Source organism: Ips typographus, linkage group LG5 (assembly GCF_016097725.1).
Source record: "Ips typographus isolate SLU linkage group LG5, UJ_Ityp_2.0, whole genome shotgun sequence".
NCBI lineage: Eukaryota > Metazoa > Arthropoda > Insecta > Coleoptera > Curculionidae > Ips > Ips typographus.
The window spans coordinates 7,967,458-7,989,837 of NC_138426.1; the positions used below are offsets into that span (position 1 = coordinate 7,967,458).

General features: G+C 36.2%; 1 protein-coding gene across 1 annotated transcript in view; it reads right to left on the minus strand.

Moving 5' to 3' along the window:
- Positions 1-22,380, minus strand: part of LOC145729618 (zwei Ig domain protein zig-8-like) — a 76,421-nt gene that overhangs the window by 48,063 nt on the left and 5,978 nt on the right. Inside the window, exons 2-3 of the mRNA XM_081980456.1 lie at positions 12,923-13,104; positions 3,677-3,887 (exon numbers count right to left, since the gene is read on the minus strand). Of these exons, the coding sequence (XP_081836582.1) occupies positions 3,677-3,887; positions 12,923-13,104 (393 nt within the window). The remainder of the gene's footprint in view (positions 1-3,676; positions 3,888-12,922; positions 13,105-22,380) is intronic.

Sequence of the window (22,380 nt, forward strand, 5' to 3'; positions counted from 1 at the left end):
AAGTGAGAAACGTCTCATGCTTGTAAATCTAGACTAATTTCGACCTAATGGACAAACTGACAAGTTAAGCCCGGCCCTGAACTGAGAGGGGGGGAGCCCCATTAACGTCGGCTTTCGCTGACTGATGGGGCGATATTAAACGTGCGCCACTGTTTTCTAATAAGACTGGAATCATTGTTGGAGAATTATTTTTTCGCGAAGCTTTTAAAAATGTAGTTCGCGTTCCCTTTGAGTGTTTATCTCCTTCCGGGAACATCTTTCATCATCCACCCCTCCGGATCTAGTGACTTTCCGAAGAAGCTCTAAAGCGGATCCAAACAACCCCCTCGCGATTTGCATTTTTGCATATTTATAAAGGGGGCGGTTTAAAATATTTGTGTCCGTTGTCGAATTAACCTTTTGTTCTGCAGAAAAGGATGTAAATTTTCTTATACCGGCTCTAGTTTCTAGTTGTATGGATTTTCCTGCGCGTTTTCTTTTGTCTAGTGACGGTTTTGGGTTGGTTTCTCTCGGCGTATTTAATACAGTGACGAGTCTATTTATCAAACACCGCTTAAACCAGTCCGGAACGTCCACATTGCGTCCATTCTGAATAATTTGTCAGTCGAATAAATCTTTTACGCGGTTGCCAGATTCTGCCTAAAATTGCTACGTCAAACCTTTTGTTGGAATTCAATAGCTTCTGCTAAAATGCCAGAAAATGGTATTAAATAAAATAAAAGACCATGGAAAAAGTGGAAAAAACATACAAAACTCCTACATTTTTAATGGAACACTCTGTATATTTTGTGATTAATTTCTAGAGTTTTTTCCAAAAATATTGAATGTTAACATTCAGTTTAGTCGTTTTCGAGTCAATACAAGTTATTAACTCGATTCGAGTTGATGCTCCATCTAGAGTGCCAAACGTCACGATGACGTAATTTGACAAAACAATATAGGGTAACCAACTGTCAAATTACGTCATTGTGACGTCAAATTGGCGCGGCACGCTAGATAAACGCTGAAAACCCCATTCAAAGAAGTGTAAAATGCTGTTAAAAAACCATTTTAACCTGATTCTACTTTTGAAGACATTTTATAGCTTTATTGGTTCGTGGAGCGATTTTTGACAGCTGTCACTTTAATGACAGACTAGACTAGATGTCAAGCGGATAATCCCAAGTCAAAATCCCATCCATAGAGGTGTGAAATGCTGTTAAACCTTTTTAACCTGATTTTGCTTTTGAAGTATATTTTATAGCTTTATTGGTTCGTGGAGCGATTTTTGACAGCTGTCAATTTAATGACAGACTAGACTAGATGTCAAGTAAATAATCTAGCTTTCCAAAATAGTCAAAATCCCATCCATAGAGGTGTGAAATACTGTTAAACCTCTTTAACCTGATTCTGCTTTTTTGAAGTATAGTTTATAGCTTTATTGGTTCGTGGAGCGATTTTTGACATCTGTCACTTTAATGACCGACTAGACTAGATGTCAAGCGGATAATCTAACTTTCCAAAATAGTCAAAATCCCATCCATAGAGGTGTGAAATGCTGTTAAACCTTTTTAACCTAATTTTGCTTGTGAAGTACATTTTATAGCTTTATTGGTTTGTGAAGCGGTTTTTGACAGTTGACACTTAAATGACAGACTAACCTACATTGCAAACAGATAGTTTTGCTTCAGAAACCGTCAAAATCCCATCCATAGAGGTGTGAAATGCTGTTAAACCTTTTTAACCTGATTCTACTTTTGAAGTACATTTTATAGCTTTATTGGTTCGTATAGCAATTTTTGACAGTTGACACTTTAATGACAGACTAACCTACATTGCAAACAGATAGTTTTGCATCAGAAACCGTCAAAATCCCATCCATAGAGGTGTGAAATGCTGTTAAACCTCTTTAACCTGATTCTACTTTTTTGAAGTATAGTTTATAGCTTTATTGGTTCGTGGAGCGATTTTTGACAGCGGTCACTTTAATGACAGACTAGACTAGATGTCAAGCGGATAATCTAACTTTCCAAAATAGTCAAAATCCCATCCATAGAGGTGTGAAATGCTGTTAAACCTTTTTAACCTGATTTTGCTTGTGAAGTACATTTTATAGCTTTATTGGTTCGTATAGCAATTTTTGACAGTTGACACTTTAATGACAGACTAGACTAGATGTCAAGCGGATAATCTAACTTTCCAAAATAGTCAAAATCCCATCCATAGAGGTGTGAAATGCTGTTAAACCTTTTTAACCTGATTTTGCTTGTGAAGTACATTTTATAGCTTTATTGGTTTGTAAAGCGGTTGTTGACAGTTGACACTTAAATGACAGACTAACCTACATTGCAAACAGATAGTTTTGCTTCAGAAACCGTCAACATCTAATTCAAAGAGGTATAAAATGCTGTTAAACCTTTTTAACCTGATTCTACTTTTGAAGTACATTTTATAGCTTTATTGGTTCGTATAGCAATTTTTGACAGTTGACACTTTAATGACAAACTAACCTACATTGCAAACAGATAGTTTTGCTTCAGAAACCGTCAAAATCCCATCCATAGAGGTGTGAAATGCTGTTAAACCTCTTTAACCTGATTCTGTTTTTGAAGTATATTTTATAGCTTTATTGGTTCGTGGAGAGATTTTTGACAGCTGTCACTTTAATGACAGGCTAACCTACATTGCAAACAGATAGTTTTGCTTCAGAAACTGTCAACATCTAATTCATAGAGGTGTAAAATTCTGTTAAACCTTTTTAACCAGATTGTGCTGTTTTTAGTATGTTTTATAACTTTATTGGTTTGTGAAGCGGTTTTTGACAGTTGACACTTTAATGACAGACTAGACTAGATGTCAAGCAGATAATCTAACTATCCAAAATAGTCAAAATCTCGTTCATAGAAGTGTAAAATTCTGTTATACCTGTTTAATCAGATTGTGCTGTTTTTTAGTATGTTTTATAGCTTTATTAGATCATGGAGCGATTTTTGACAGCTGTCACTTTAATGACAGACTAGACTAGATGTCAAGCGGATAATCTAACTTTCCAAAATAGTCAAAATCTCGTTCATAGAAGTGTGAAATGCTGTTAAACCTCTTTAACCTGATTTTGCTTTTGAAGTATATTTTATAGCTTTATTGGTTCGTATAGCAATTTTTGACAGTTGACACTTTAATGACAGACTAACTTACATTGCAAACCGATAGTTTTGCTTCAGAAACCGTCAATATCTGATTCGTAAATGTGTAAAATACTGTTATACATTTTTAATTTAGTTCGGCTATTTTTTAAGTATATTTTATAGCTTTATTGGTTCATGAGCGCTTTTGGCAGTTGACACTTAATGACAGAATAGAATACGTGTCTGCTGGAAAAAAATCCTGACGTTTTTACGAAACTTTACGTTTCCTGAATTTGATTTGAAATTCTGACAGTTTCATCACGTGACTGCGCTAATCGTACACAACGGAGTGTCACGTGACAATTGTCAAATTTAACTAGCGTCGTATATTCGACGTAATAATCTCAACTTAGGTTAGGTTAGGTTAGGTTCAAAACAAAAGTAATGCTTTTCCGTTTCAATGACGTTTGCTAGAGAAGGACACACTTAGGTTAGTTGAAATGTGACGTCGATGCTTTACAACGTTGCCGCGAGCATAAAAATTGCGTTAGTTAAAATTTACGTCCACTTACCGACTACTGACAAGTACATGGACATGCCCATGGGGGGCGTCGTGCCCACTTGACACTCGTAAATGCCGGCGTCGCGACGCTGCGGATAACGTAACTGAAGCGTCCAATCTTCGGTTTGCGGATTGTGCAACGTTGAAAATCGCTGATCTGGCGTGTAAGTGAATCGATTCACGGTGAGCAAGTGCAGATCACGGTGACGCATCCAAGAGACCTGCAAAACGAACGAAACGAGTGCGTAATGATAGTTATTACTCACGAAAGTGAAGTTTGCTACACGAGTCGAAGGCTAGTTTTGTTTGACTTCAAAAAATGACATAATAAACTGTCATAATCCTTCCGCAAATCACAAAGACATCTAACTGTCAAACCGCAATTGACGTACATCAACAACTTTTGACAGAGCGTTGTTGCCATTGATGTTCATGAGTAAGTAATTTACATGATTTCTAAAATTTAAAATAATTCTAGCTTGACACTGTTTTGAAAGACAAACCGGAGTGACAGCCTGTGCAAGTTACTCAAAGTGAGGTTAGTTTGGTTATGTTGTCTCCCCTTTTCTGTCAATGTCAATAAAACTATATCGGTCTGTCTTTATTGCGCCCACGAATTAATCAGAAACAGTGTTGCCAAACTTTACCCTACCAAATTTGCTAAAATGTTTGTTCCATTTTTCGGTTAGTTAATAATACGAAAAAGCGAGTTTTTTTGGGAAAATAAACCCCCCGCGGTTTCGTTGAATTGGCGATCTACGGGGGCGCCGGCCCGAAACTAAATACGCCAGTTTCTTGATTATATCGCGGAAATTTATGGCTTAATTTAGTCCGGTTCTGGTTTTTTTGCAAAAAAGTGCTGCGCGCATTCAAAATGCGATTAGGGTCGCATCCAAGCTCGAAAACATGCTTTTTCCACGACTCTTTTATATTATGCTTATTTCGAATAGATAGTAACACCCATTACCTACCCGTGAGTAATAAGTTACTCACTCAGAGATGAAATAATTAATTGTTAATAAAATTCGCATTTTTCTAGGTTAGATACATTTTCTTCCACTGAAAAAAAAATTTGGATGACAATATTTTTCAGAACAGAAAATTTGATTAAATCACTTTGTAAATAAAAAAAAGTTTCCTAGTTTTTGTTTTTTTTTTTAAGCTTAACTAAAGAAAATTTTATTGGACGATTTTTTTTTTAATTTTCGTGGACAAACAAGTCAATTTGACACGACTGCCTGTAATGACAGCTTTAACGGAATCAAACATTTTCTTGGATTTCTCCCTTGACTTTAACTGACTAAAGAACATTTTATTGGATGTCTGTGTACCAACCAACCAACGCCATTATTAAAAATGCCTAAATAAACCGGTGATGACCATTCTGACCAATCAAAAAAACGACCATCGTAACCACATCGGTTATGCAATCAGCCATTTTATTTTTCAGGTATTTCCGGAAAATTTGAATTTTAAATTATCAATTCCCCCCTCCGCCTCACTGAAATTGCACGATATGTGGTCAACAAACAAACCAGTAACGAGTTTGTTAAGGTCGGATTTAAAAATATCATCCCAATTAATTCATTAGGGGAGTTAATTAAGGGCAGGTGTACCGAGGAAAATTGTTCGGACCGCTGTTTTATTGCTTGCTCGTTTTTTAAAAAAAAATAATATACGAAACCGGGTAATTAAAGTATCCGCGCCTATTTACCTTCTATTTACATTTAAATAAGTTCTTTTCAAGTTAATTAAAAACCTCCATTTTTTGAATGGTTGAAATGAATTAGTAATTTGAAGAATTTTAGAGAAAACCGCACCTTTCTATGTTTAACCGTTTCCGAGTAATAGGGCTGTACATTTTACCCTTACTAAAGAGGTGGAAATGTACAAAGCTATATCTCGTAAACGGTTAAGGTTAGAAGGTTGAAATTTTGTGTAGGGGTTGCTTAGATAACCTACTTTTAGTATGGAAGTAACTTGTTCAATTAAATTCGAATTTTCAAGGTGTCAAATAATATTGACTGAAACAGAACAGAGTTTCTGAAATTACAGTAAATTTGAAGAATTTTAGCGAAAATCGCACCTTTCTATCTTAAACCGTTTCCGAGTAATAGGGCTGTACATTTTACCCTTATTAAAGAGGTGTAAATGTACAAAGCTATATCTCGTAAACGGTTAAGGTTAGAAGGTTGAAATTTTGTGTAGGGGTTGCTTAAATAACCTACTTTTAGTATGGAAGTGACTTGTTCAATTAAGCTCAAATTTTCGAGGTGTCAAGTAATATTGACTGAAACAGAATACAGTTTCTGAAATTACAGTAAATTTGAAGAATTTTAGCGCAAACGGCACCTTATTATCTTTAACCGTTTTTGAGTTACAATTTTGTACATTTCGCTCCTTACTAGTGAGGCACGAATGTACAACGTCATATCTCGTGAACGGTTCAAGTTGGAAACTTCAAATTTTAAGAGTTTCACTTATTGCTGTTTATTAACAGGAAAAACTTTTAATTAAAAAAATTATGTAAATATGTTGGCAGCGAATCCGTATAAACAGGTCGTTTGTCACTCTGTGCCTTTCGTTTGGGGCGACAACTTGGTGGATATTGGGCGGATTATCGACTTCCTTTTATAAGATTGGAGCCCTGATATTAGTTAAAACCCTCTAATCCCGTTAGGGACGACTTATCTCGTTTTGGGGCGTTGTTTATTAGGGGTGGAAGTGAGATTAGAAAGTAGTTTTGAGGCTTCTTTCGCCCGACTCCGATTATTTATGTAATAAAGTTGGGTCGACATACGGTTTTAGATAGCGCAAAGGTGCAGCCGACAACCGAATAAATAAATTCGCAAGCGGTCGAGTTAAGAGTTATCTGATCGGTCCTAAATTATCCGGTCGGGAACGGCGCCAGAAGTAACTCGTTTCAACGGTTTTTTCTTTTTTTTTCTTTCTTTTTAAACGAGCTTTCTATTGGTCGAAAACGTTCTCGAGGAAATGTTTATGGCTCCCGCGATGAATGCTGCGGATCTTGGCGCGACTCGAATATTAACCAAACTAGACTCGACCGCCATTTTTCTTTCAGACGCCATCTTGAATTTCCCACAGTGTCAATTTTGTCCGAAAGTGACATTTTGGACGGTCTTGTTTTGGACGCCATCTGGAATTTTCCAACGGTGTTTGACCGCCATGTTGATTTTCTTAGTCGCCATCTTGAATTTCACAAAAATGTTCACAATTTTCAAAACTTTGAATTTTTTTTTGGTGTTAACTGACCATAAATTTGAGACACCTCCATGAAGCTGATTTTGACAGTTTTAACGTCAATTTTAGTTGGATCGTGTGTCAAATAGCTGTCACAACTGTCAAAAATAGGATCATAAAGGTATAAAGCGCAATTTTCTGCTGGATATCTTTAGAAGTATCACTAGTCACAAAAAATGCATTTTATAACTTCATGAAGCTAATTTTGACACTTTTAGCGTCAATTTAGAGTTTGATCGTGTGTCAAGCAACTGTCACAACTGTCAGAACTGTCAAAATAAGCCTCATGGAGGTATAAAACTCATTTGACGGCAGGATACTTTTAGAAGTATTACTAGAGACAAAAAATGCATTTCATACCTCCATGAAGCTAATTTTGACACTTTTAACGTCAATCTTAGTTGGATCGTGTGTCAAGCAACTGTCACAACTGTCAAAAATAGGATCATAAAGGTATAAAGCGCAATTTTCTGCTGGATATCTTTACAAGTATTACTAGAGACAAAAAATGCATTTTATAACTTCATTAAGCTAATTTTGACACTTTTAACGTCAATTTGGGGTTTGATCGTGTGTCAAGCAACTGTCACAACTGTCAGATCTGTCAAAATAAGCCTCATGGAGGTATAAAACTCATTTTACGGCAGGATACTTTTAGAAGTATTTCTAGACACAAAAAATGCATTTTATAACTTTATGAAGCTAATTTTGACACTTTTAACGTCAATTTGGGGTTTGATCGTGTGTCAAGCAACTGTCACAACTGTCAAAATTAACCTCATGGAGGTATAAAACTCATTTTACGGCAGGATACTTTTAGAAGTATTACTAGACACAAAAAATGCATTTTATAACTTCATGAAGCTAATTTTGACACTTTTAACGTCAATTTGGGGTTTGATCGTGTGTCAAGCAACTGTCACAACTGTCAGAACTGTCAAAATAAGCCTCATGGAGGTATAAAACTCATTTTACGGCAGGATACTTTTAGAAGTATTTCTAGACACAAAAAATGCATTTTATAACTTTATGAAGCTAATTTTGACACTTTTAACGTCAATTTGGGGTTTGATCGTGTGTCAAGCAACTGTCACAACTGTCAAAATTAACCTCATGGAGGTATAAAACTCATTTTACGGCAGGATACTTTTAGAAGTATTACTAGACACAAAAAATGCATTTTATAACTTCATGAAGCTAATTTTGACACTTTTAACGTCAATCTTAGTTGGATCGTGTGTCAAGCAACTGTCACAACTGTCAAAATTAGCCTCATGGAGGTATAAAACTTATTTTACGGCAGGATACTTTTAGAAGCGTCACTAGACACAAAAGATGCAATTTCTAACTTTATGAAGCTAATTTTGACATTTTTAACATTAGTTCGGGGTTTGGTCGTATGTCAAGCAACTGTCAAAACTGTCAAAATTAGCCTCATGGAGGTATAAAGTGCAATTTTCTGCTGGATATCTTTACAAGTATTACTAGAGACAAAAAATGCATTTCATACCTCCATGAAGCTAATTTTGACACTTTTAACGTCAATCTTAGTTGAATCGTGTGTCAAGCAGCTGTCACAACTGTCAAAATTAGCCTCATGGAGGTATAAAACTCATTTTATAGCAGGATACTTTTAGAAGCGTCACTAGAGACAAAAAATGCATTTCATACCTCCATGAACTTAATTTTGACACTTTTAACGTCAATTCTCGGTTTGATCGTGTGTCAAGCAACTGTCAAAAATAGGATCATGAAGGTATAAAGCGCAATTTTCTGCTGGATATCTTTAGAAGTATCACTAGACACAAAAAATGCATTTTATAACTTTATGAAGTTAATTTTGACACTTTTAACGTCAATTTCGGGTTTGATCGTATGTCAAGCAACTGTCAGAACTGTCAAAATTAGCCTCATGAAGGTATAAAACGCATTTTTTGGCAGGATACTTTCAGAAGCGTCACTAGAGACAAAAAATGCATTTTATACCTCCATGAAGCTAATTTTGGCACTTTTAACGTCAACTTTAGTTTGGACGTGCGCCAAGCAGCTGTCACAACTGTCAAAAATAAGTTCATAAAGATTGAAAGCGCAATTTTCAGCTCAATATCTGTATGAGAGGGTTGTTAAATGTCATTTTGAAACATGCAAGCGTGACAACTGAAGCTGTACATTACAGCCTTACTGGTGAGGACGAAATGTACGGCGTCGTAACTCCCGTACGGTTAGCGTTACGACAATGCGGCTGGCGCTAAAACTCGCTAATTTTTGGCTTCCGTAAGCAGCTTAAGAGAAATGAAACGTGCCCGGTATATGAACAAGGACCGGAAAAAGCTATTCACGGTATCCGGTCGACTTTGTTAAATATCCAAACCTCAAAACGGACAAATACTAACCTAAAAGGTTAAGCGGATTTCGCCGCGGGCCAGGAATCACGCATAATAGGAAAACAGATAACTTGACCCAACTTAATTTCATCCGTTCCTACCCTAACCTAAATGAACTAGGTTTCTTATCACGAAATATTTACCCCAATCCAGTAAAAAGGGTTAATTGAACCGGTGAAACTTGGCAACAGTGGCTGCGTGGTTTTTTTTTCTGATTAAAAGTATGAGTTTTAGGCAACCCCTACACAAAATTTCACGCTTCTAACTTAAACCGTTTACGAGATATGGCTTTGTACATTTACACCTCTTTAGTAAGGGTAAAATGTACAGCCCTATTACTCTAAAACGGTTAAACTTAGAAAAGTGCGGTTTGCGCTAAAATTCTTGAAATTGTTAGGTTAGGGTACTGCAGACTTGAAAAAAAAAACTTTCCTCCACTAGAATTGTACTGGTGTAAATATCCAACAAATTTCGAATCTATTCACATTTATTACAGTCCTACGCCCTTGAACAGAATCGGCGGACCGCACAAACCGCCCTTTTGTACATTCCTGGGATGCGCCGCTCAAAATTCCCTTTTTGAATATGTATTCAAATATTTGCGAGCGAGCCGAGCGGAAACCTCTTCAAGATTATATTAAATTCGAAACGAGTCACTTCATATCCCTCCCGAGTTGTTTGCCGACTTCGTTTCAATCCGCCCGAACGGTGGAAAAAGCGGACGTTGCCACGACAATTCCTACTATCTGTTTGCGTATGACAAAAAAAAAACCTAAGAGGGATTTTTCTACTGGTCATGGAGCACAGTTTAGGATAATTATTTCAGCGCAAACCCCACATCTCTAAGTCCAACCGTACCGGAGTTACAGCTCTGTACATTTGTGGCCTTACAAGTGAGGTACAAATGTACGTTTCATGAAGTGTTAAAGAAAATTCGAAAATTTTAAATAACTTTAGTTGCTCTTGGATGGAATGGAAATTGTCAGCGATAATTGCGTCGTTCAAAAAAGCTCTCAAAATATTTGCACAATTTTTTTAATAAATTTCAGTTCTCCCTTTCAATTCAGTGTTCAGTAATAAATAAATCTCTAAAATTTCAAGTTTCTAACTTAAACCGTTCACGAGATACGGCTTTGTACATTTCCACCTCTTTGGTAAGGGTAAAATGTACAGCACACGATATCTCCGTAACGATTGCAGGTAGAAGGTTGAAATTTTGGATTTAGATTTGTCTGGACGTGTAGAAAAAGACAGAAAAACTTGGCGCCGTTGGAAACTAGCCAGGAGAAATCTCCAGTCTCCTTCGTTATGTCAACCACTTTTCCCGTAAAGGGGCCACCTCGCCGTCCCCTCCAGAGACCGCTGCTTAACGATAACGAATCGGCCCCTCGGAAAAGTGCATTCTCTCGGCCAGAAAACGACAACGAGGCCTTGCGGCACACCGCAATTAATGAGCCCAACTAGGAAGACGTTGGGGGCGCTGTCGCCTTGATGCATGTCCTTGTCAGTCGCCGAATAGATGAGGCTCCAGGTGGCCTTTGTTACGGTTTCCAACTCGTTCGTTTCCCTCCGGTTTTGTGGGCCAGCAAACTCCGCAACGCCGTCATTTCTTATTGCCCCGGAAACGTCTGGATGCAATTTTTCATAAAAATTTTACTTGAAGTTTTCGAAATTCATTCATTTGGACGTACAGAAAAGTACGGTAAACATGAAGAATTTCAGCGCAAACCGCATCAGTCTAAGTTCAACCGTTTCCGAGTAATAAGGCTGTACACTTTATCCTTACTAAAGAGGTGTAAATGTACAAAGCCATATCTCGTAAACGGTTTAAGTTAGAAGTTTGAAATTTTGTGTAGAAATTACTTGGATAACCTTCTTTTGAAATTTGCAAAGTTTAACTGAAACCAGAAATGTCTGGATGCAATTTTTTATAAAGCCATTCAGGGACTCGTCAGCGTACAAAGACGCAAACCTTAAAAGAAAGCCGGTTAAGATTCTAAGGCTGCTTTCGAGCAGGATTAGTTAATATCCTTGTTCGTAGTGAGGCAATTTAATTTTCATCCGGCAAAATGTTTTCTATGTTTTACGTGACTGGCTGCCGCCGCCGTCTTACTGCACACGGTCTTGTTTTGTACGGCGAAGTCAATTATCCGACCGTAATCTGTAATCCATTCAGTACATTCGGGAAATTGCGGCTGTTTCCATCTGAAATCGCTCGTTTTATTGACTGTAAGTCGGCGAAACTAGGCCACAAAAAAATTGAATTACAGCGGATCACTTTTGAAAATTATGGCCGGCTGATGGAAATATCGTTGTTTTGCACCTCACTAGGTAATACACTAACAAACCTAACCTAAAAATTTGAGCACTACAGCTCGAATAGTTTAGGAGATACAGGATTCTACATTTCCACCTCACTAGTAAGGTCAAAATGTACATTGCCATATCTTAAAATCGGTTAGTGTTAGAGAGATACGGTTTTCACTATAATTGCTCACAACTTCTGTAGTTTTTCATAATATTAACATTCTTGACTTTTTTCATCAATACGGCAAACTTACAAAACAAGAAGTCAATATCATCCCTAAAAAGCAACTTTGTTACTACTACCGTTGAGAAGAAATGAGCAAATACCGGATTAGTGAGGGTAAAATGTACAACGCTGCAACTCTTAAACGGTTAAAGTTATTCAAGAAATTTTTTCGCTTAAAAAAAGTCTTTCTTTTTTTCTGCTGTAATGTACATTTTACAACATACATTTTTTTATAGTAAAAAGTGTTAATTTATTTAAATAATTAGTCTGATCAATAAAGAGGTTATTAACAAACCTAAATCTAAAAAAAAAACATTTTGTAGCTACTACCGTTCAGGAGATATGAGCAAATACCGGATTAGTGAGGGTAAAATGTACAACGCTGCAACTCTTAAACGGTTAAAGTTATTCAAGAAATTTTTTCGCTTAAAAAAAGTCTTTCTTTTTTTCTGCTGTAATGTACATTTTACAACATACATTTTTTTATAGTAAAAAGTGTTAATTTATTTAAATAATTAGTCTGATCAATAAAGAGGTTATTAACAAACCTAAATCTAAAAAAAAACATTTTGTAGCTACTACCGTTCAGGAGATATGAGCAAATACCGGATTAGTGAGGGTAAAATGTACAACGCTGTAGCTCCCAAACGGTTAAAGTTATTCAAGTGATTTTTCCACTAAAATCCCTTAAAAACTTTGCATTTTCAGTGGAGAAAATTAGTCATTGTCAACCGGAGTTTCTAACAACTTTTCAACTCTCCGAACATTAACCGACGTCATCGCATTAGCACTTTTACCAACGTTCCCGTCATAATGGCGCAACTTGATTTGTGTTTTTTTTTTAAATTTGCAATTAACGAGGCCCCGAATATAAATTGGTGTTTACATTGCAGACAGAACCGTAAAAAACGTTTTTTCAAAGAGAAACTTATTATTAAACTAAATAAAACCGTAGGCCGACCATTACGTCTGAATAAAACATTCGACGGTCGACCGGATCTAATTCCATCAACAACCCTTATCGCTGATAAATAATTCATGGCCGACGATTGTTTCGAGGGAAAACTGGAAAACTTACCGTGCGATTGGCCAAATTGCGCACTCTGCAACCCAAGTAAGCGGTTTTGCCTACCAAAGCGGTCACGTTTTTCGACGCGGACTTGTCAAAGTAAGGGCCGCGGTCGATTAGGAGCGGTTCCACCTCGTTTTCGTCCTCCGGATACGTTTGCGAGCCCTCCTGCCTCTTCACCCGGCTGAAACCTGTAAAACACGGTAAACGTCATTAGTTTAGGAGGGGTGCAGTTGCTTAGGCAACCAGCCGATCAGATTATTAACGCACGAGAAGCGCGGGTAATGGAGCTAAATTTGGGAAAGGCCCGAGGCTTCTCTAATTTAATATCGGCCAGTAATTACTGATTTTAATAAAAATCTGCATATCCTGTAGAATATACCCTGAAAATTTCAACTCTCTACCTCAATCCGTTTAGAAGATATATACATTTGGACCTCACTAAGAGGAGAAAATGTACAACCGTGTATCTCAAAAACGGTTGTACTTAGGTGAGCGCTTTTTTCGCTAAAATAATTGTTATTCCAAGCAGTTTTAAGCGTTCACATCACCCTTCCAATTCTGTCAAGAATAGTCCAAAAATAATAACAAATCCAGGGTGTTGCCACGTAGTTTGCATAAAATGCTGTTTAGACATTACAAATAAACTGTCTTGAAAAAATCAACACTCTAGCTCAAGCAGTTCAGAAGATATAACGTTGTACATTTTTACCTCACTAAAAACAAAAAATCAAAATTACGTCCCTGGGCGTCATTTTAAATTAAATTAAACGAGTCGTGTTTGTACTCCTTTTCGACAAATTCGGGGTCAAGGAATCCATTTTTGAAGTCGGTTTGTGCATAACCGTCACCCAGTCCGAGAAAATTAAAAAAAATCGAGTGTCCTGAGTTACAAAAAAATGAATGCCAGGATCGGATTTCCCGTCCCCGATTTAGTAGAAAACCAGCACAATTTCTATTAAAAAAAATAAAACAAAATGGCCTTCCCGTAGGCCATTTGCAAATTTCCGCCATTTTGAATTAAAATAAAAGGGGCTTGTTTGTACTCTTTTTCGACTAATTCGGGGTCGGGGAATCCATTTTTGAAGTCGGTTTGTGCATAACTGTCACCCAGTCCGAGAAAATTACAAAAAATCGAGTGTCCTGAGGAGTTACAAAAAAATTAATGCCACCATCAATTCCCCCGTCCCTGATTTAGTAGAAAACGAGCACAAACCCAATTAAAAAAAAAACAAAGTAGCCTTCCCGGAAGCCATTTGCAAATTTCCGCCATTTTGAATTAAAATAAAAGGGGCTTGTTTGTACTCCTTTTCGACTAATTCGGGGTCAGGGAATCCATTGCAACTACCAGTTTGTCCGTATCTTTTACCCGGTGCAAGAAACTTAATTTCTTTCAAAAATCTGGTTCTGGGTAAGAGTTACGCAAAAACGAATATCACCGCTAAATTCCCCGTCCTCGGTTTAGTAGAAAATGAGCACAAACCCAATTAAAAACAAAAAAACAAAATGGTCTTCCCGGACGCCATTTTCAATTTCCGCCATTTTGAATTAAAGTAAAAGGGGCTTGTTTGTACTCCTTTTCGACTAATTCGGGGTCAGGGAATCCATTGCAACTACCAGTTTGTCCGTATCTTTTACCCAGTGCGAGAAACTTAATTTTTTTCAAAAATCTGGTTCTGGGTAAAAGTTACGCAAAAACGAATATCACCGCTAAATTCCCCGTCCTCGATTTAGTGGAAAATGAGCACAAACTCAATTTTTTTGAAAAAATCAAAATGGCGGCCGTTTTGTTAGTGTTTGAGTGATATTTCTTTTAAAAACAGGCTGTGATTGTGCGAAGCAAATTTTAACCGGAACAGTTTACAGGTCATCTTCAAATGGTACATTTGCACCTCACTAACAGGACAAAATGTACAATCCCTCTTGCAAGAGGTTACAAATTAAATAGTAAATTTCCGTGGAGTAATAGAAATGGTCTTAAAACACAAAGATCGAAATTAAATGGGATCGTTTCGTATGCAATTATTCCGGGATGGGTAAATCGATGAAAACAAACAATTCCAGTCTTACAACGTTATTATCGTGAACCAACTCATAAAATGAGTCGTAAACGTGGAAAGTTGGAGACTTTTTTCTTTTGCCGAATACGTAAATTTATCAAGAACGAAATCAAGCTAATCTATTTAGTCGATCCGACTGATAAGTCTCCTTTTAGAGACGGTTAATTAATTAGACTGAGACATTCAAACTGTGTCTAGTTTTGTGAGGGTGGAAAAGGGAATTGAGGGGGGTAAATTAAGACGGGAACGAAAAGCGACTGCAGCAACGCGAATGCGGAACTCTAATTCAATTAATTCTACGTAAATTAAAAGGTCTTTAACGACTGCCGGGATTGATTTATCCTTAAACTTGCCTAAATATACAGTAGTTCAGGAAAAAAATTGTATGCCTAAGTGCAGCCGTTTTCGAGATATAAGCTTGTACATTTTACCCTCTTAGTGAGGACCAAATGTACAACGCTGTATTTCCTGAACGGTTTGAGTTAAAATTCCCAAATTTCCTGGACAGATAATTCACCATGTCTAAATTAAACAGTGCATACAACCAGACATTCCCATTTCTTAATAATTAATTTTTTTAGCCATGTTTGGCAGATTTATTCAGAAAATTTAAAAACTCATGTTAAACTAGCCTTTATACACAGTAATTGAGCAAAAGAATCACACACCTAAGTGCAGCCGTTTTTTAGATATAAGATTGTACATTTCACCCTCTTAGTAAGGGTCAAATGTACAACGCTGTATCTCCTAAACGGTTAGAGTTAGAATGCTGAAAGTTTCAGGACATTCTCCTAGATCAGTTAGGATTAGACTGAGACATTCAAACTTTTGTGAGGTTGGAAAACAAGGCCATTAATTCAACGTAAATTAAAATGTTTTTAGCGACTGTCAAGATTGATTTGTGTTCCCTGAAAGATCCATAACACAAAAGGAAATCAGGTGTTTCTGGGTGGTAAAGTGAGACAGACACATCCGCCATACATCAACGTTAGTCGTGTGTATAGGGTATACATGCAGTCGGTAATCGAGGAAAATCCATCGTCCTGTTATTTATTTCCGTCGTTTCCTTAATATATCACCTTGTCAAAGCCCGAAGCGAGGTAACTAGATTCGGGGCGAGACGGTGACGGGAAATGTTTCAATTTAAAACAAAAGCAACACGAAACCTCCAAGTCACTCGATTAATAACAGAAAAACGAGGAAAAATTCATACAAATCTCCCGAGGCGAAGAGGGGGGATCAAAGTTAATAACCCAGCTGGGTACCGGAGTTATTCGGGGCCAAAACGGAGTAATAATGCTTCCCACCTAGCCCGGTGTAAATCCACCCCCGACTTTATTAAACTCGTTTACCATTTATCAGAGTAAACAGCTTGAATTGTGGCAAAATGCTGCGCAAACAGCATCTCATTAAGTGTTACCCTTCGCGAGATACGCCCTTGTACATTTGCTCTTCTTAGTAAGGGTCAAATGTACAACGCTCTATCTCTGAAACGGTTTGAGTAGCAAGGCTGAAATTTTCAGGTTTGGTAGTTCAAATTGGGTGTTTTAACTTCATAAATTCGTGCAAAGTGAAATGACCGCAATTAAAGTGTCACGGTTGAGAACAGGTTTTTGGGAGATTTTTAATTTAAACCGCCACCCGACCATAAATTATCCGCTGAGAGCAATTAACGTGAAGCCGGCTGTGTACCGGCGTTCATAATTTTTCCAGATACGACACACATTTTATTAAAATTCCCGACGAGTATGGTGTGCACCGAAAGACGCCGCGATGTCTCGCATGCAAATTCGCATCGGATAAAAATGAGTTGAGAGTTAAAAAATTGGCAAAATTAACGCCCTTATTCGTCCGGTTAAAAGACCCTCTCCACGAAAACATTTGCAACGCTCCAAGAACTGGAAACGCAACGGAAATCATCTCTCAGTTTTGGAATTATTTCCTCCAAAAATTGAAAAACTAGCCTAAATATACAGTAATTGAGCGAAAGAAGAACACGTCTAAGTGGAGGCGTTTTCGAGATATACGGTTGTACATTTTGTCCTCTTAGTGAGGGTCAAATGTACAACGCTGTATCTCAAACTCTTTTGATTTGAAATTGATCACGTGACACATCTGAGCAGAAATAGAAATAGAGAAAAATCACGTATTGATTTAAAAGTGGTCACGTGACTCTAAAATTGCAAATTTTAATTAGAAAATGATTGATTGACAAGTTACAAATTTAAATTTTAAGTCGAAAACGGTCACGTGACCAGTAATAGAATAGTCATGTGACACAGAAAAGTTAACTTTAAAACTGGTCACATAATAATACAATTTATATTTCAAAAAGGGTCACGTGACGCTACAAAATTAAATTTCAATTTCAGCCCTCACGTGACCAGAAAATGAATTCCCAAAATTGAAAACGATCACGTGACTGTAAAATCAAAAAGTCGAAAAAAAAAGTCTCGTGACACTAAAAAATTAAGTTTGAATTTGAAACGGGTCACGTGACTTCGAAAAATCAACGATCATCTGAGCAGAAATAGAATAGTCACGTGACACTAAAAAAATCACGTTTTGATTTGAAATTGGTCACGTAACTCTAAAATTGCAAATTCTAATTAGAAAATGGTCACGTGACTCCAAAAAATCAATGATCATCTGAGCAGAAATAGAATAGTCACGTGACACTGAAAAAATCACGTTTTGATTTGAAATTGGTCACGTGACTCTAAAATTACAAATTCTAATTAGAAAATGGTCACGTGACTCCGAAAAATCAATGATCATTTGAGCATAAATAGAATAGTCACGTGACACTAAAAAAATCACGTTTTGATTTAAAATTGGTCGCGTGACTCTAAAATTGCAAATTTTAATTAGAAAATGATCACGTTACAAATTTAATTTTTAAGTTGAAAACGGTCACGTGACAAGTAATAGAATAGTCATGTGACAGAAAAGTTAGGTTTGAAACTGGTCACATAATAATGTAATTTCTATTTCAAAAAGGGTCACATGACGCTACAAATTTAAATTTTAATTTGAAAACCGCCACGTGATCAAGAATAAAATAGTCACGTGACCCTGAAAAATTAAATTTAAATTTCAACCCTCACGTGACTAGAAAATTAATGCCCAAATTTGAAAACGATCACGTGACTGTAAAATCGAAGTCGGAAGAGAAAAAGTCGCGTTACACTGAACAATTAAGTTTGATTTTGAAATTGGTCACGTGACTTCGAAAAATCACGTTTTGATTTGAAATTGGTCACGTGACTCTAAAATTGCTAATTCTAATTTGAAAATGATCACGTTACACATTTAAATTTTAAGTTGAAAACGGTCACGTGACCAGTAATAGAATAGTCATGTGACACTGAAAATTTACATTTGAAACTGGTCACATAACTCTAAAAATGCAAATTTTATTTCAAAAACGGTCACGGGGCGCTACAAATTTAAATTTCAATTTCAACCCTCACGTGACCAAATTTGAAAACGATCACGTGACTGTAAAATTGAAGTCGGAAGAAAAAAAAGTCTCGTGACACTGAAAAATTAAGTTTGATTTTGAAACTGGTCACGAGACTTCGAAAAATCAATGATCATCTGAGCAGAAATAGAATAGTCACGTGACACTAAAAAAATCACGTTTTGATTTGAAATTGGTCACGTGACTCTAAAATTGCAAATTTTAATTAAAAAATGGTCACGTGACTCCGAAAAATCAATGATCATTTGAGCATAAATAGAATAATCACGTGACACTAAAAAAATCACGTTTTGATTTGAAATTGGTCGCGACTAAAATTGCAAATTTTAATTAGAAAATGATCACGTTACAAATTTAATTTTTAAGTCGAAAACGGTCACGTGACCAGCAATAGAATAGTCATGTGACACAGAAAAGTTAACTTTGAAACTGGTCACATAATAATACAATTTATATTTCAAAAAGGGTCACGTGACGCTACAAAATTAAATTTCAATTTGAAAACCGCCACGTGACCAGAAATAGAATAGTCACGTAACCTTAAAAAATTAAATTTCAATTTCAGCTCTCACGTGACCAGAAAATGAATGGCCAAATTTGAAAACGATCACGTGACTGTAAAATCAAAAAGTCGAAAAAAGTCTCGTGACACTGAAAAATTAAGTTTGAATTTGAAACGGGTCACGTGACTTCGAAAAATCAATGATCATCTGAGCAGAAATAGAATAGTCACGTGACACTAAAAAAATCACGTTTTGATTTAAAATTGGTCGCGTGACTCTAAAATTGCAAATTTTAATTAGAAAATGATCACGTTACAAATTTAATTTTTAAGTTGAAAACGGTCACGTGACAAGTAATAGAATAGTCATGTGACAGAAAAGTTAGGTTTGAAACTGGTCACATAATAATGTAATTTCTATTTCAAAAAGGGTCACATGACGCTACAAATTTAAATTTTAATTTGAAAACCGCCACGTGATCAAGAATAAAATAGTCACGTGACCCTGAAAAATTAAATTTAAATTTCAACCCTCACGTGACTAGAAAATTAATGCCCAAATTTGAAAACGATCACGTGACTGTAAAATCGAAGTCGGAAGAGAAAAAGTCGCGTTACACTGAACAATTAAGTTTGATTTTGAAATTGGTCACGTGACTTCGAAAAATCACGTTTTGATTTGAAATTGGTCACGTGACTCTAAAATTGCTAATTCTAATTTGAAAATGATCACGTTACACATTTAAATTTTAAGTTGAAAACGGTCACGTGACCAGTAATAGAATAGTCATGTGACACTGAAAATTTACATTTGAAACTGGTCACATAACTCTAAAAATGCAAATTTTATTTCAAAAACGGTCACGGGACGCTACAAATTTAAATTTCAATTTCAACCCTCACGTGACCAAATTTGAAAACGATCACGTGACTGTAAAATTGAAGTCGGAAGAAAAAAAAGTCTCGTGACACTGAAAAATTAAGTTTGATTTTGAAACTGGTCACGAGACTTCGAAAAATCAATGATCATCTGAGCAGAAATAGAATAGTCACGGGACACTGAAAAATCACGTTTTGATTTGAAATTGGTCACGTGAGTCTAAAATTGCAAATTCTAATTTGAAAATGGTCACGTTACAAATTTAAATTTTAAGTTAAAAACTCCCACGTGACCAGTAATAGAATAGTCACGTGACAGTATAGTAAACTAGCCTAAATATACAGTAATTGAAGAAAAGAAGCACGTTTAAGTGCAGGCGTTTTCGAGATATAAGATTGTACATTTTGTCCTCTTAGTGAGGGTCAAATGTACAACGCTGTATCTCATAAACCGTTTGAGTAAAAGAGTACAAATTTTCTGGACAGATAGTTCACAATGTCTAAATTTAGTAGTGCATACAACCAAAAGTTTACTTTTGTCACTGTAAGTGGTATGAGTATAGTAAACTATCCTAAATATACAGTAATTGAGCAAAAGAAAAGAAAAAGCACCTCTTAGTGAGGGTCAAATGTACAACGCTGTATCTCCTAAACGGTTAGAGTTAGAAAGCTGAAAGTTTGAGGATTTCCCGGAATGTTTAAATTTAACATAGAATTGCGAAAATTATGCTTTCTAAGGGGGTAATTTCGTTGGCTGTCACTCCGGTTAAAAGACCGCGTTGATCACCTGATTCTCCCCCAAATTTGCAAACGCTCCAAGAACTGGAAATGAAATACAAGAGAGATCATCCCTCGGTTTTGGAATTACTCGGAATCTCTCCCTCGCTTTAATCCGGCATCAATCAACTAAACGCGATAACACTTACTCGGTTGAAAGCTCGGTTTCTGGTTCAATTACTTACTGCGAATGAGTTATACGTCGAGATTAATTAGAACATGAATAATAAATAAGCCGGGAGTAGCGTAAGAAGTGAGTACGGAAATCCATGAATATTTAGACTTAATAAAAGCAACACTAATTTTTCTTTTAATAAGTCCCCAGACTTTACCTAATAAAGTTCTAGTTGGCGTAAGCCTTTAATTTACATATGCACTCACCTCCAAAAAAGACAAACTCGCCTAATATTAACTTTCCAAATTGGTATCAAACTCAAACAGGACGCGACAAGTGGAAAATGTACTCGGAAGTTTGATTAAAAAGTTTAGCTAGCATTTGATGTAATCCTGAATGATCTACTAGTCCTGAAACTTTCAGCTTTCTAACTCTAACCGTTTAGTAGATATAGCGTTGTACATTTCAACCTTACTAAGAGGACAAAATGTACAAGCTTGTATCTCGGAAACGGCTGCACTTAGGCATGTGATTTTTTTGCTGAATTATAGCATATTAAGGTTTAATGTGCTCACATTAGTTTTTCAATTTTCTGCTTTGCCAAACATGACCAAAAAAATGAAGACAGTAAACTTCCAACTTTCCTTATTTACCCTTTTTTGGGAAAAATGGAGTTAGTTTAAAAAAAACAGTTAAAGGCTGATTACTTTTTCTTAAACTTAAGGGAAAAAACACCTTTTGCTCATTCTTCCACTCTTCTTTTGAAATTCTGGACAACTGGCTATAGCACAATCATTTGAACACATTCTCCTACTCTTCTTCTAAAAACTCTGGACAATTAGCCAGCCCATTCTTCTAATCTTCTCTGGAAAATGATTCTTCTATCAGGTTGGCCTTCCCTTAAATTTTTTAGGCAAAATTAGCCAGCTTAAACATTTTGACTCATTATTTCGTCTTCTTTCATTAGGTCGTCTTTCTATGCCTTTTGGGAAATTATCCAGTCTTCAGCTCTTCTTTTGAAGTATCTGGACCATTAGCAAGCTCAATCATTTTTGAACATTACTGCTTCGTTCTTCTTTTATCAATTCTTTTTTTTTTTTTCAATTTCCAGGCAATTAGCCAGCTGAATTTGTTTCAGAAAATGTAAGTGCCTTTACTCAAACCGTTTAGGAAATGCAGCATTATACCGGGTGACTCAATAAGACTGTTCCTCGACAATATCTCATAATCTCATTTTCTCGATATTTCAGGTTAGGAACGAGAATTTGAAAAACGGTTTTCACTGGCTTATTTGGATGTTATTTGGCTACTTTTTCATAAAGAAAAAGTCATATCATTCCATTTGTTTTTTTTTATTTTTTTTTTGGAATTTGTGTTATGGTGTCGAAAGTAGCCCCCTGGCACAGAAAGATTCAACTAACTTAACTATATTTTGGTTGATTCTTATTGCCCAAGAAATGCTCTTTTCAACAATACCGAGTTTGGCAAAAATTGGTCAAACCGTTAAGAAGTTAAAGCAGGTTATTGCAAAAACAATTGAACACCTCACGCCATTTTTGTTTTTGAAATAACAGAAAATTGTTTTTTACGAAAATGATAGATAACATCGCTTTAAAAATGAGGAAAAACCAACTCTAACTAGTTTATTGT